Here is a 15,992-nt window from a genome sequence, read left to right as displayed (position 1 = left end):
ATGGAACAGCTGCACCATGCACACACTTAGACCTGGCTCTGGTTCTGTGCTTTCAGCTGAGCGGCTCTGAGGGGTGGAATGTCTAATCTGGTTTGATACAGAGCAAGCTTCTGCCTTTCAGGTGAAGCTTGATTCACTGCAGGAAACCAGCTTGATGTTTGCTTCAGAAGTGCAGTTTGGGGCTGGGGCTGGCCCTTTACAGTGCTGTGCAGAACTGATTTGGCTCCCAGCCCTGCTGCAGAGAACACAGGCTCAAACTCTGTATGCCAGGTCTGAGTTCCACCCACCTTCTGCTACTGCCTCACGTCAAAGCTGTATCTCTTTCCACCTGGGCAAATGATAAAAAAACCAAAACAACCAGTTTTCTTTAAGCTGAAATAGCTGCCAACTAGGAACCTATTCAAACTATGGTGAGTTTGAGATAGGCCCAGTTCTGAGTTACAAGTGAATTGTTACTTGAGTGATGTTGTTTTGTATTACAGTTTTCAGGTTGTGACTGATTCTTCATGATACAGCCAGCAGACTCTTGTGTGCAGTCACAGCATCTGATGTACAGCATTTAGTAAATATTAAGTTCAAGATAAAATACAAAATATTAAGGGATTGATTTATTGAAATATGAATAAATAACAAGGATAGTACAAGCCTACATTTATTTCAGGGGTAGGTTAACAATTAACCTTTGGGAATGTCTGTCCCATATCTAAGAGCTCAACCCCTACAGGTGACACGGTTCTGAGCTGTGGGAGGCACTCCAGGGTGGTTTGTCCTGGCAGAAGACATGCTGCTTCAGGAGGCTGGGGTTTTCATGTGACCTTCAAGCTTGAGTGTACTTCCTGTATGATTTCTATCCCTTATGATAAGAAATCAATCACTTCAGGGATTTTAAGCTCAGGCACAATGGCTTCAGGTCCCAGCAGAACTTTCCTTCTAGGATAAGCTTTGTTCAAACCTGAGTTTTCAGTACATCTCATGCCAAAACTCATCGCTAGCACATGAAACCATCTGCTTGTTACAGCAGTCTTCAAAGAGGTTACAGCAATTTTATTTTTTAGTTCAGCTTTACAATAAGAAAATCAGAAGAGGGGAAAAGTAACTAAAAAAAAATCTGCACGTAACTAAAAATCAAGATTAAAATTTCTCTGGTAAAACCAATATTAAATTCTGTGATTATATTTTTATACTTTATAGCTTATATGAAAAACGTTTTCCAAACTATAGAAGATTTTCAGGAAGGACCAAAAAAACTTTCCTTTAAAATTATTTGTAGGATGTAGTCCTGGTGGAAAATGAAAGCACATCAATAATGGTGAAATTTCTGAAGATTCAGACCTTAACCATGGATTATGTTGTGATATAATTCTTCATAGAAAACTGTAAGATTTCTGTCAAATCTCATTTTAGTTTATTATTTTCCATAGATTTAGACAGCTTATATATTAATTTATTTTAAAATTAAGTGTAAAGCATGGTTTTGTCAAGCAAACTTCATGAGGTTGTACCTCTGTCTGTATATGGGTTAATAAATATTCTGTGGGGAAAAGAAAAATATCAGCTCCAAAATTAGCTGAAAAGGTTTTTTCTGAAAGGAAGTAGAAGGATAAGAGAGACATACCAGAATTGATATGTTTCATGATGTGACTTGGGAAAAATCCACAACAGATTAAATCTTAATTTAACATTAACTGCCAACAAAAAACTTACAGTGCACTGAGCTTTTTAAAAGCTTAGAGCTAGACTTACTGAGCTAGTTTTCATCTCATTTTAAAGCACCTTGTGCCTAAACTATGCATTTCAGTTAAAATAAGCTGTTTTCAACAAGAATACAGTTATGAAAGTTAAAAAGATAAGGTGCAGCCTCTTTACATGGATCCCTTGTACCACACACTGTTTCCAAATTTGTATTTGACAGGCCCCCTGTTATTAATGACTCTAACTTTCAGGTTATATACAAATTCCCAAATCTTCTTTACAATTTTACAGGATAAGTGAAGGATTCAACTTCATTTCTGACCAATTTATATGGAAATTGCCCCCCACTAGTTTAGCAGCAAAAATAACAAGTTGAATTCCTCAGAGCTATCTTTCCAACAGCTTACAATGTATTGAATTTATACATTTTTTGAGTTTTCACTTGGTAATATGTAATACCGTGGAAAAACAGGCAGGGATCTTGAGATTGTAAAATTATTTCACTGTTAAAGTGACGGGTTTACATATTTTTCACTTATTCTTTTACAGAGATGTTATTCTCTTCATCAACTGACATCAGCAAGGCCAGTAATTACTGAAGGCCCATCCACAAGCACATTCCAAAATAATTATTGTTCATATGGTTTTGAGGATGGAATTATTAAATTTATTTGTAACCTAGGAGCTGTGATTCATTCAAGTTTCAATAATATTAGTCCTTAAACGTTTAGCTCAAAGGTAGTACAAAATATTACTGTAACATAAGGAAGATCATCCCAAATTCTGAGATTCTATGAGAATTCAGACTTCCTTTGCTTTCAAGGGCTGTCTTCTTCTCCTAGAAGTCCTTAAGCATAGTAATGAATTCTCAGTTCAGTTTTCTAGAAGAGGAAACAAATAAATTAGTTTAATGTTTAATTCACATATGAGATGATTTTTCATTTATCTAAACAAACATATCAATTAAGGTTACATGTGAAAGGTTTCCATTCCAATAAAACACAACAGGGCTTCAAGATACTTGAAGATTTGCCCTCTTACACCAACGAGTAAAAAATTCACTAAGAATTTGGAACTGCAGATGGAATTCCTCAGAAAAATCCCTGACTCTGTGTCAGTGGTATGCTGGCTCAGCAGAGCAACAGTTCAAGAACTGTTTTCCCCATGATTCTATAAAACATAAAATTAGAGGGTTCTAAAATCATGAGCTGAATCTAGAAAATTTTTATTATTATGAAAATATATTTCTATCTGGGTTTAGGGCCCTTAGGATTCAGGTTTTCAAGCCTTCTTGGTGAAGGCTGCCTTATGAGTACCCAGATGTCAGCATTAAGTTCCCCATAAAGGAACAGGGGACAGGTGCTGGATGGAGCTGAGCTACCCCTGCCCAGGGACAAGAGCAAAACACAAAGCTCTTGGTTAGAGAAGGCTGTTCCTCCACCAGTTACATGGAATTTGCCACACTGTGCAGAAGAGTTTAGAAGTCATGGCTCCACAGCTGCAGCATGAGAACTTTGTGTGGTAGCAAAGATGTGTAGTTTCTGCAGGGACAGTTAATGTAACTTAAAACTGAAAGTACACAGACAGGGTCACACAGGCACTGTGAACAGCTATTGCCTAAGAGCTCATACACCTTAACAGAGGACAAGCTGAGACTAGCCATGGGACAAGAGAAAAGGACTCGTTTTGCAATTCCATTTTCTCACTGAGTGTACTTGATCAGCTTCTTGCACGTTAAAGGAGAAGAACTCCAGATAGAAACATTCTGCAGAAACAGTTTTTAAATTCTGCCTATGAGTAGACTTCCTCAGAAACAGAAAAGCTCAAGAACACTGAAAATTCTTTAGTTGTTTCTGTTATTTAAGTTCATCTCAAAACAATACTTGAATGAGTAAACAAAACACGGGGCTATGCTACCTCTGTGTTTCACACTGACACTGGTAATTACCACTGGTAAAAATCCTGGTGTTCAAAACTCAAAAAGAATGTTGAAAAACTGAAGCATTTGGCAGTGAGCCACAAGAATCATTCTAAGACTGGAAAACAATTTTAAAATGAGATTCCAGTTGTTCCATTGTGTTTTGTTTAAGCAAGAGATTATGAGATGACCTGGGGATAGCAAAAAAGTAACCATGGAAAACACATCACAGGCTCATTGTCAACTGCATAGAGGAAAATCCAGTGGATGCAAACTGAAGCTAGACAAATCCAAACTAAAAGTAATGTATCATGTGTTCATTCATTGAAGCACTGAATCACTAGGACAATATACTAGAAAAATTGCTGGAAAGGGTGCTTTTCTAAAAACTAATTTCTGTCTGAACCTGTGGCTGGATTGAGGGTGCTACAGAGGTCAGAATAGATGATCAAAAAAGATTTTCAAGAACAGCACACTGTTCAGAGAGAGGGAGAGAACATAACCATGCAAGAACAATTAGCAGAACACTGAAATTTACAGAAGCTTTAAATAAAATACTAAAAAAATCGTTTTGATTTAAAACACCCCAACTTTGTCCTTGCTGACAAGGGGAAATTTCTATCTGCTAGTGCAAAGAATGAGCAAAATGTGCACAACTGCCTGAAAGTCTCAGTACTGCAATCTCTGGTTTCGTCAGACAGTGCAGCAACACCAAAGCTGCTGCTGACAGTTCTGAGCCAGTGAGCTCCCTGGCAGATTTGCAGCCTTTGTGGGTGCAGTATTGTTTACAAAGCCATGGGCTGGGCCCAAACAGGATGATCAGTGACAGGAGTGTAACTGGAGACCAGTAATTAGTGGTGAATACCAGGGGTCCCTACTGGGGCCAATCCTGTTTAACACCTTTAGCAATGGCCTGGATGGTGGGGCAGAATGCAGCCTCAGCAAAGGTACAGATTACACAAAACTGGGAGTGGCTGATAGGCCAGAGGGTGGTGCTGCCATCCAGAGGGACTACAGGTGGCTGGAAAAATGGGCTGACAGGAACCTTATGAAAAGCGAAGTGCTTAGTCTGGCACTGTTTGGAGAAAGACTCCAGGCATCAGTATGTACCAGCTGGGAGGCAACTTGGCAGAAAAGGATCTGGGCATCCTGGTGGACTCCATGCTGAACATGAGCCAGCAATGTGCCTTTGCAACAAAGGCCAGTGGTGTTACATGCTTCCCTTCCAACATTATCCCTTTCTGCATTGTCCCTTCGAACAGGGTGAACGAGGTGATCCTCTCTGTTCAGCACTGGAGAGGCCACACCTGGAGTGCTCTGTCTGCTTCTGGCTACATGAGAGACATGGACAAACTGGAGAGAGTCCAACAAAGGGCCACAAAGATGATTAAAGGACTGGAGCATTTCTGAGGACAGAGAAACACTGGCACAGGTTGCCCAGAGAGGTGGTGGAGCTTCCCTGCTGGGAGATAATCAAAAGCTGCCTGTTCATACTCCTGGGCTTCTAAGCGTCCCTGGTTGAGCAAGGATGTTGGACCAGATGACCTGCAGAGCCTTCCTTCAACCTCAACCACTCTGTGTTTCTTTGATTTACCAGAAGAGAGAAAACTATACCATGAAAACTAGCAAACCTTAAAAAGCTAGAGCAAATTCAGATAATTCTCCTAAGATCCATACACATGAAAACTCTCTGCAGTGTGACAGAGGGAAAAAATATAAAAGCCAAGAGCATACTAAGCTAACATAATCAGGTGTGAGGCTGAAGTAAGACAGTAACTAGAGAACACTCACTTGATCTTCTGATGCACAGAGAGCTGAGAAGAGGCAAGATCAGAGTACAGCTGTCCTTCAGCTGAAGGAAGTCAAGGTAGATGTTACAAAAATATAGAGGTGTTAAATATAAGTGACAGATGGCACTCTACAAAGAATGTGATAAGAAAAAAAATTCTCATGACACAATGGGACTAGGAAGTCTAGAAGCAGTGAAAATAGCTCAAGAGAATATAAGGAGTGAGAGGATCAAAGAATGTTATGGAGATGCTTCCAAGCTCACCCACTTGTGTATGCTGGAAATTACTTATCCTGCCTCACATTTCATAGATTTAACTTAAATTGCCATATATAAAGCATACTACATATAAAGTCAAATTAACCTTCTCATACTGTCAAACTTTTAAGGCAAAGAATTTTCTGTCCTGTCTAAATAACATGATAATATTACTTATTGGTTTAAACAGGTAACACACAGTGTATGTGTTCTATTGAATGCATATCTTTACCTTCGCTTTCTTTGGTGATACACATGTACCAACCACTGGGCAATAAATGGCCATACAATAGCAAAAGCTAAAACACCAGGAGAGATGTCAAAGGGCCACCACGATGGTTTCTGAGGAAAATAGAAAAAAATTCCAGTCAGCAATCTGTGTGCACATATTGAATACCAACTTCTCATCACTTCAAATGCTACAGTACCAAAGAAAATGATAGTAAGACCAGAAAAAAAGATTAATCTATCAAGTAATTTCCTCAGACAGATTATTTTTTATCTCCTAGTCAAGGAGAGACAATACAAAAAGCACATACCAAGAGCTAGAGATATTCAAATTGATCTTTTTTCACAGTTCACACTTTTTACATGTCATAAAAACAGTATTTTACCTTGACAGAGGAGGCGGGCTGGTAATTTGACTGTAGCGTTGCAGATTTTGCCTTTAAATACAAACAAAGGCTGGTCAGTATAAAAAAGGAAACTGCAATTAAAACTTTTCTTCTTCACAAAACAAGAATATGAGGTTTTTCATCTTGTGATGGCTTTGCAATCTGTATATATCACAATTTATTGCACAGAACCACTCCCATGTGACCCCACATAGCTGCTAAGTTACCTCTCATATTTCCACTATTTTTATAGCAATTTTATCACTTCTCTGTGTCTTAGAAAATGAATCAATGTCACTTACTGGACCTCTTTATAGTTTTTGAAGGCTCTCCTGCTCAACTTGTCATTGCAACTTTCTCAGCTCTGGTCTAGTCCCAGTTCCAACCCAGAGCAGAAATCACAGCAGCTTAATTTGCCTGCTTGCATGTCTCAGCACCAGTCTATACTAAGGTCAAAAACACTGCTTTAGTTTGCACTGGGCTACAGCTACAGGCATGTCTAACACCATAAAGGAAAGAGAAGGCTCTGTTCCATGTCTTCCAGGCAATCCTGAAAATGGAAATACCAGAATCTTTTCAAGACTATTCCCATACACTATTGTGGTGCTTCCACAAAAGCAAAGCAGCTGTTTTTCTAGGTCTTAATTTATGTAAGCACGAAACAGAAGCTTCTGTTTCTCCTTAGGTAAGGACAGCAAACACAGCATGAACTGTTGGGGAAGAATCTTTTACTACTTCTTCTTATACTGATCATGCAAAGATAAAAAATCAATCTGTATTTAGCAAGACATTATATTCTTGAATATCTGTGATGCAGCAAAATTACAGTTTTAATAAATGCTTTTCTGTGGCTGCCTTAGATTTGGAGTATGTGCTTCCCATAGGATACTGCTTGTACAGCTTGCTCATTATCATGCAGATCAAAATATATCAGCAAGTCAAACAAAACAAAACATTTTCAGGTTGCTGGTTCAACTATATTCACAGCATGTTCTATTGAAACAGAAGGAGAAAGAAACACTGCATCAATAATATCTACACTTGCTTAAGAGTTCTACTGGCTGGGTGAGGACACGATGTACAATTCCAATAAAGCTGGATTATTTCACAAGGAAAGAAAGCTATGAACAATCAAGTATTTTGCTAACTGAAAAATGGAATCTGAAGTTCTGCCTGTGAACATTTACCATCTGAAAGATTTAAGGTAATTTCTCACTTTCTTTAAAAATGCTTTGAATTATCTGGGATCATACACTACTAACATTAACTGTGGAGTCTCCATATAGAGCCCGTGTAATGTGTATCAGTAACTATGGCTAAGATCAGAAATCAGTGAAATAACATATAGTTAATATCTAGGTCAAAAATGCATGGTTTTGCTTACATGTAACAGAGCTCTGAATTGTGCTTCTGAGAGTAGGAAATATTAAGCTGGACTCAACAACAGAATGTAACTGAAATGTCTTTACAGTTTAAGGAAACATTGTCAAAAATTTTCATCTGACAAAGCAAAAAAATATCCAAGGACATTAAATAAAAGGTAATCAAATAATTCAAAAGAATACTACCTGTGATGCTGCAACAGCCTCCAGCATATGCAGCCTCTGCAGGACATTCTGCATGTCCTCCTGTAGCCGCATCAGCACCACTGCAATCTGCTCATTGAGGCTTCCCCGGGGGCCTCTGTCAGAGCCCCAGCGCTCGCCGTCCCCTCCACTGCCCATCTGGCCACCCTGGGAACCGTCTCCTAAAGGCTGAAGTCTATGCCCTGTTGTGAGGAAGGAAAAGCAGAAACACAAAACACAGAATGGGCTATAGCTCTACTGAAAATGTTTAATAGTTCACTTTTCTCCTTCAGTTTTCACCCAGGAGTGTGGTGCTCCTCACAGGCTATATTCAGGCAGTTCAGCAGCCCTGGGGGGTCACTGAAATGTCATCTGAGATGTTTCCCTACAGCCTTAGTGTGACAGTATCATTCAGATTCCTAGAACTGCAAGAACATTTAGAAAAAGCTATCAATACACAACCAGTCAAGTTCAGCAGTAAATTCTGCCCCAGTAAAAATTAAGATCTGTCTTAGTATGTGCTTTAAGTTTGGCAAAGTCTCCAGCTGGAAAACAAGGACCACTGGAATACAGTGATAAGAAAAGATAATTATTTGAAAACTAGATACAGCTACCACTAGCCTGTCATGTTTCTGCCCGTAAGTAGCAAACCAATAAAACAAGAGAGAGAAGAAAATAGTTAACTATAGTATATTCTCTATAATAGTTTTCAACATAAATGTTTTATTTGGATTTTCTTTTTAGTTTTTCCATCTGATTATTTATAGGCGCTATAAAAGGCATGCTATATATAAATAAAATACTTTCTACCTTTTTTTGGTTTGTACAAGAAAAACTGATTTTATCCTTGACTTTATAGATCATACCACTGGAATATGGTGCTGCTTGTAGGTGACAGTATTAGAAGTATAATGGAATTAAAAAGCACAGAGGTCCGACATAAACTGAACACCTGGGCTATTACGTGATTCATTAAGTTTTAAGAATCATAATGGATAGTATCAGAATCACTCAAAGGTGTGGCTAACATTACAATTATATACAAAACAATATGTCATTGATATCTTTCCATGGCATTCTGTGGTTTTAAATAAACCACCACAGAGATACAAATGCATATGTATTTAACAATAAGTATGTAACTTTTAAAGAAACTCCTCTCAGGCACAGACTGGTTTTGAGGATTACATTTCTAAAAACCCAAGTGCAATAAGCAACAGCTGGAGTAAAAGTTACCCACTGTAAAAGGCATTTTGTTATGTATTTTTATTGTGAAGAGCAGAAGCACTACACACATGACTGTCCCACTGGAGAGTGCTGACAGGTGCTTCTCAGACACCAGTGATTTATGGCAGTTAGGAGAGTGTGGAACACAAATGCAGGGTCACAGTACCTCTCCCTCTTCTGACACTGTAGAAATCTGCTTTTTCTCCACCTTTTTTCTCCTTGTGAGGACCCCCATTACTGGCTTTGCCATCTTCTCCTCCACATTTGACTTCACCTTGTTCTTCAGCTGCTCCCTCTCCAGTATTTCCAGGCTGGAGATTCCCATAAGTCACGCATGTGTGCCTTGGAAAATCCGTATTTTCTAACAGAAGACTGTGATCTACATCCAAGAAATGGGATGAATGCTTTAAAGATCCTTTAGCTGATGTGATGATCTCCAAGGGCTACAAATTAATATTAGCAAGTAATTAAATTCTGTAAAATATGACAATTAAACATTAAAAAGGAAAAAAAATATCATCTTTACTTTCACATTAAGAAAATACTTTGCCCAGAATTAAGACTTTTAAGGGAAGCAGTTGTTTCCCTGTAGAATATACTTACTATTGTCTAAATGTCATTTCCAGACTGAGAAGGCATTTCAGGCAAATCTCACAACAGTGATACCACAGGAATTTCTTTAGACATTTCCAACATACACTAATACTCAGTAATTACTAAAATAGAACATTAAGGTCTAAAACCATTCAGTTTTCCCCTCTAAAACTGCCTTTGCTTCCTAGACAGTGAAGTGGCCTCTTCCCTTGAATTTGGGAGCCACGGTCAGAAGGCCCATGCTGTCAGCAGCTTTGGGTAGGCAGTGTTTGCACTGAGCAAAGAGCACACACCTTAGCAGCAGCCTGCTCCAGACAGCTTGGCTGCACCTGCACCTCACACTGAACAAAGGAAAGGCAGAGTATTCTATAACTTCTCACTCAATTAGTGGTACTGAAGGAAGACAGTAAAAAAGGATGATACAGGTGCTGTTCAGGTTCTGCACTGGGACTGCCTTGGTGGATGGCTGAAGCAGCCCCTGGCACAGGGCAAGGACATGCCCTTGCACAAGGATATGCTGAAGCAGACTGGGGACCTCAGTTAGCTGAAAAAGAACTTCATGGACAAGCCCAAATAACCAGAATGAGGGGCAGAGAAATGGAAACTGCTGCCCAAATTTGTCAAATAGTAGTGCTGGATTAGCAGAACTGAAGGGCAAGAGTGCTGGCTACATCTTTTCCAAGAATTAGCTGTATTTATTTCTTTAGGTGAACCTCTTCTAGCTTGAACTGATTCACTTGTAGTTCTACTTGTGCATTTATTTACATACACCTAAACATTTGTTACTTTGTGCAAAACTAGAACTTTCCTCATGCAGGTTGGGAAACTGACATATTATCCACCCACTTCAATTAGAGAATCTCAAACAAGCTTGAATGATGTACAAGATTGGGTAATCAGCTAGATAAGACAGCTTGCAGCACTTCTATCAAATTACGTTTCCCAACATGCTTCATTACTGGGGAGAATTTTGATTTGTTAAAATGAATCCCTACATACTCAGGAAAGAGGCAGACAAGAGAATGATGCAATATTCGAGTGCTTAATGGCTTTTCTGATGCCAGGCACCATTCACACATTTCTCTCCAGAATCAGGAAACAAGGTGTCTGAGTACAACCTACAAAGCCCACACTTAACCTGGGCCTCTGAAGGAGGTCTAGGCCAGAAAGCCAACAAAGACTACATTTATGGGTAGTAAACAGCAGGAGCGTAAATCCAGATAAAACTATGGCAGCACGGCTGGTGCTCACCTTTTACAGGAAAGTCAGAGGTGTACATTATGTCTGAAGAGAATACAAAGGAACACAGAAATCCTTGTAATCCCCCACTTCTTTTGACCTAGGACACTTGCAGGCACTGGCCTACAGGCTACCTGCTAACACTTACTCTTTATTTATTCTAAAAAACAAATGCAGAAGTTACCAGATCAGAAAAAAAGCAAGAAAAAAGTGAATTGTTACAAAGATACTTCACGTTTCTTAAAAATAGCTGAATTCTGGTCCCTACATGTTATGAGACCCTACATTAATCTGTGGACACAGACCTTTGTTTCTTTATACTGTTTTTCCTTTTCTGATAATTGTTTCTGTGTACTGTTGTTTTTGAAGCCTTCTCATCACATAAATTCTCCAAGGGCTTCAAGGCTTTTAGATCAGCAGTAACCAAGTTGTAAAATGCTGACAATGAAAGGAACAAACCCCTGTAGTTCAAAGAGAAGGACAGCATGCATGAACCATATCATTCACCTCTGCATGTCCATGTTCACTTGATTGAGAGGAACTATTAAAAAATAAGCAGCACACCAGCTTCAAAATACACCCCGGAATACTAAACCCCTACCTCTTCTAGTCCAAGTTGCTCCATAGAGTCACAATAAACTTCACTGTCTGAATCACTGGTTAAGTGCTGAGCTGCTGAGATCTCTTCAGTATTCTCTTCACTTGCACCTGCAGGAAAAGTGGGATAGCACACATGCTTTGTAAATGTGAGACAGTTGAGCCAACCCTGGCAAAGTCTAGAGCAATGAGTTAAAATGTGTATGTGAGCATCAATTTATGACCGTTCTATCTGCAACTGTCATCCTAAACTTAGATTCTGAATAAAGATGTTATGTTCATTTAGGAATTATAGAAAACCTTGACTAGTGGGAAAACTATACTTCATCTTGCCATTCCTGCATTATAAATTTTGCCTTTTTCATTACCATCTCTTTCCTAAGCTCAGTACAAAGCAGTTTTCCCTGAAGTTATGTTAGTATTAAAAGTATATATTCAGATCCCAGTTTCAACAAACTAGTATTTATAAAATGTTCAGCTTTTCAGAATGATAAACCAGATATAAGTGATTTTTGTTTTACTACAAATTCACTTTTAAAGGCAAGTAGTATTTGCATAGGTAGCATAATGATATTACAAGAAAACTCTTCTATTTCTGTGGGTTTAGGCCTCTCTGTCTCTCTTAATCTCTCTTTCTGTAGGATATACTAAAAGAAAACCTTATTTTTAACTGGAATTAATTAATTTGTTCTAGTATTCTGTCTTCAGATTTCTGCAACTGAAAGACACCGCTGTGGAATCTAACTAAGCTTTTAAGAAAAGAATATTTTCCATGAAAAACATATGCAAATGAAAACATAGTTTTGGAAGAACAATACCTTGGTGAGCAGTGTTATGAGCTATTTCCAGGCTTGGCTCTATTTTATTTGTTTCTTCCTCTGGGTTCAAGCCATTCAAGGCAGATTTGGTCTGGATGCCATTCTGCATATCTGGGATAAAGCTGTCCTTGCAACAGCCATTACTAACAATACCTTCCAAATCCTTAGCAGCTGCTGATTCGGGTTTCACATTCTTATAATCTGTAAAAGAAAAGAAAACTTTGCAAAGAGAAAGCTCTATACCTAATAGCTCCAACCATATTTCTTCAAGCAGCTAGCTTGCTAATGGGCTGTGCATATAATATATCTGCAGAACAAAACATGTAAATGCTCTGTATTCCCATTTGCGTGGATTGTTCTGTTCTTGTAACAAGCATAAAGAGCAGATACTTAAAACATAAGTAAGTAAATCTGAAATAGGTGTCTCTTCTAAACAAAATAATAATCCTAATGTCCTTGGAGGACATCTGTATAGAATTCTAAATATGTAATTTCATTTGGTTTTCACTAGATGCTGTTATTTCAGCATCAAGTTCTTTATGGGCCCTCTAAATGAATCTCACTAAAAGTTCTGTTTTATTTTCCCTGAAGAAAAAAAGTAGTTTTAAATTCTACTCTTACAGGCCATGTAGCCATTCACACCTCTAAAAAAAAAACACTGGCAACAAAACCCAAAACAACGCAGGGTATAAATATTTAGATAACCTTTTGACAGAACTTGCTAGGCAAGTCAAAAATCATGGCATAGCTTGCAAATTTGTACAGACATTTTTCACCTATGCATTCACATGTATTTGCATCATTTTTCCCTTGAAAAAGTACACCATTCATGATACTTTGGTATTTTCTGTCACTTAAGTGGCAGACACAACAGTCCAATTTACCCTTTCCATTTATCTGCAGTTCTTTTTCTTCCTCTTCACGAAGCCCTTCTTCTTCTGATTCTGCTCCACTATCGCTGCTTTCAGCTTTTCCATTTACAGCTTTCATATTTGGAGTGGAATTCATAACATTACTAAGGTCTAAGAAAAAAAGAAAAGAAAAAAAGATGTATTTTAAAGGAAACAAACTTACACCACCACTACCACCCCCAAAACTATCAGTCACCGTTCTACAAAAGTATGTCCATATTAGAAGATGTACCAAATAATGATAGCTTACTTCTGTAAGGTCTTTATTAATTGGTTTATTGTTTCTCTTTTGTGGCCCATCACTTAAGTGCCTGACTGCTGGTGCAGATATCCTCAATGACTCTAAGGCAGCCCCCAGGGAAGAGACTGCAGCCTCTTTCAGAAGGAGTCTCAGACCAAGCCTATTACTGTATTTAGGTTACAGCTGCAGCTGGGACTGATGTGGCCATGTTCTTTTAAACCCAGAAGTCACTGTTTAAACAGAATTTCCCTTTTGGGCTGAAATGCTTTAAACCTGCTCACAGTTCAAAGGCAAATCTTGAAACATTATATTCAATTATGTGAACAGCAGAACTCTGAATAAGGTAAATACAATATTCCATACATCATCTGCTGTAATTTAGGCAGATGCAAAGTATGGTAAGAAGACTCATGTTTATACAGATCTTTACCTAACAAATGACAAATGGAAATAAATTCTCTGATTTCAGTGAAAAAGTTGATGAAATAAATATATACACTGAGCATTTTTGTCATAAATATTTTAAAAAAAATAAAATATTGAAATAGACAAAGTAACTACCAAAACCTTGTTTTCCACACCTTGGATTACTCACAAGATCAAAATGTACTGTAAATGTACAAAAATCTGAAAGATAAAGATTATGTAAAAATATGAAGTATATAAAGGACAATTCTACCACCTTTTGTAACAAAAGTTATGGTCAAATACATCTTGATGATCATTTAAGCCTCTTATGTTAGGACGGAGTACAAAGGTAGAAAGAAGGGACAGTTTCTTTGACACTTGCACAGTTTACATGTTGGCTCCAAGGCTGAAATCTGACTGTTTTAATTGTCACCACAGCATTTCATTTGCATAATTTCTACGTTCCCTTGTCAGAACCCTGAAAGATTTATTCTCAATTTAGGCTTAACATTAAACAGCAAAATAATATCCAGTTATACTGGAGTTGCCAAACCAGCTTCACTACTTTATCTGCTGCATGGTAATTTAAAGCTAAGGCTTTTTTCTACTTTAACCTTCCCATGAAGAGCCTTCCCACATTTCTCTAGTTTCCAAGCTTATCCATAGCACTTTAAAAAAATAAAAAAAGGTAAAATAACTTATTGTATAGTAACAATGAATATGCTAAATACTAAGTTCACCTTAGTTTTATTGCAAGGTAATGTTTCTATGGGCACCCTGCATCACTGCTTTGGATTGATTTAATCCATCTCCTATCTGAAGATTAAAAACCCCTACTTTATTGTAAAATGAGAATTGGAAAAACAATTGTCTGTCTTGTACACTACAAGAATATAAGCACCTGCTCATTTTCTCCTCATAGAAGAACGCTACTTATTTGCCTTGGAAATTTGCTTCACAAAAGAGAAATCCCGACATAGTCCCATTTTTTTTCTCACAAGTGTGTTTCATGCATTGTGAATCCCAGTTCTCAAGATATTTTTCTGAGAAGCAGCAGCATAAGAAGGATAAGGCAGCAGCTATGTCCTCACAGCATAAGCATCGGGCACAGACACAGCCCCATCGGCACTGTAAGGCACACATAACCCTTCCCTCTAACAACAAGGAGGTGGGAACACAATCATCCATGTGTCCTACCCAGCCGTGGGAGTAAACAGGAAAAACAAGACCAGGACAAGACCATTGAGCTGTGAAGGTGAATTAAAACTGTAACGCTCCTCCCCCTACCAAAGATACTGCAAAAAGCCCCAGCTATGCCATAAGGTTTTTCCCAAGATTTACTTCTTTTCTTTTTGACAGGAATGTTTTTGAATATTCAAGTATGTTCTTTCTTCACATATTTGCAGTAAGGAGATTATTCATTTGGGGGAACTTTTAAGTGATATATCACATACATTTAAATTAAGAGGAGGAACTGAGAGAACGTGTCGACAGTTACAGATTCATGGTATCACATCATAAGACACCTGAATAACTGAAATCCATCAGGATTGTATTGCTTCCATAATGTCATTCTTAGCAACAGTGCTCCCAAAGACCATAAAGAGGCATTGCTTTGATGCAGACTCTAAGAACATAACCCCGTACAGAGTTTGTACCCAAAATTCCAGGCCTAATTGTGTGCTTTTCCTCAGAATCCTTACACTTCTATTCTCATCAGGTCCATCCCCAATTGCCTTTACTACATGGTAAATCCAAGGCTGGCTGCCATTCTCACTGCTCTGAGTATCTCCTAAGGAACCAGACATGATGGTCAATCATCACTTTAATCCTGGGGATGACAGGTTTAAAGACTAAGCAAAGCCAACTAGCAGTGACTTCTACATCCCCTTCTAGTAGGTTAATGGCTGCTCCCTGAGGACTGTATATTCTCAATGTGAATGACACAAGGAAGCTTTTAAAATCTTACTTGGTTTGTGCTAATCCCACCCAGCCACCCCTCACCTCTTTATTTCATGCAAAATGTTAGTAGCTTTCACTGTTGCCCTACATTAGATACTACAGAATTACTCTTGTTATTATTTATTATTAATTTATCTTTATTTTTTAAATTTTATTAAT

The 15,992-nt window shown here is 38.2% G+C and overlaps 1 protein-coding gene across 2 annotated transcripts in view; it reads right to left on the bottom strand.

The window, feature by feature from the left end:
- Positions 1–593: 593 nt before the first annotated feature.
- Positions 594–15,992, bottom strand: part of ACBD5 (acyl-CoA binding domain containing 5) — a 30,241-nt gene continuing 14,842 nt past the window's right edge. For both annotated transcript variants that reach the window (XM_086861776.1, XM_086861768.1), the window contains 8 exons: positions 13,196–13,333; positions 12,312–12,512; positions 11,498–11,604; positions 9,230–9,506; positions 7,840–8,039; positions 6,272–6,322; positions 5,890–5,999; positions 594–2,573 (listed from right to left, as the gene is read on the bottom strand). In XM_086861776.1, coding sequence (XP_086717902.1) covers positions 2,561–2,573; positions 5,890–5,999; positions 6,272–6,322; positions 7,840–8,039; positions 9,230–9,506; positions 11,498–11,604; positions 12,312–12,512; positions 13,196–13,333 — 1,097 coding nt within the window. In that variant the 3' untranslated portion in view covers positions 594–2,560. The remainder of the gene's footprint in view (positions 2,574–5,889; positions 6,000–6,271; positions 6,323–7,839; positions 8,040–9,229; positions 9,507–11,497; positions 11,605–12,311; positions 12,513–13,195; positions 13,334–15,992) is intronic.

The sequence above is a fragment of the Cyanistes caeruleus genome, chromosome 1 (genome assembly GCF_971803275.1).
Source record: "Cyanistes caeruleus chromosome 1, bCyaCae1.hap1.1, whole genome shotgun sequence".
NCBI classification, from domain to species: Eukaryota; Metazoa; Chordata; class Aves; order Passeriformes; family Paridae; genus Cyanistes; species Cyanistes caeruleus.
Note: the sequence above shows the minus strand (reverse complement) of the source record. Positions and strands in the feature narration are given on the sequence as shown.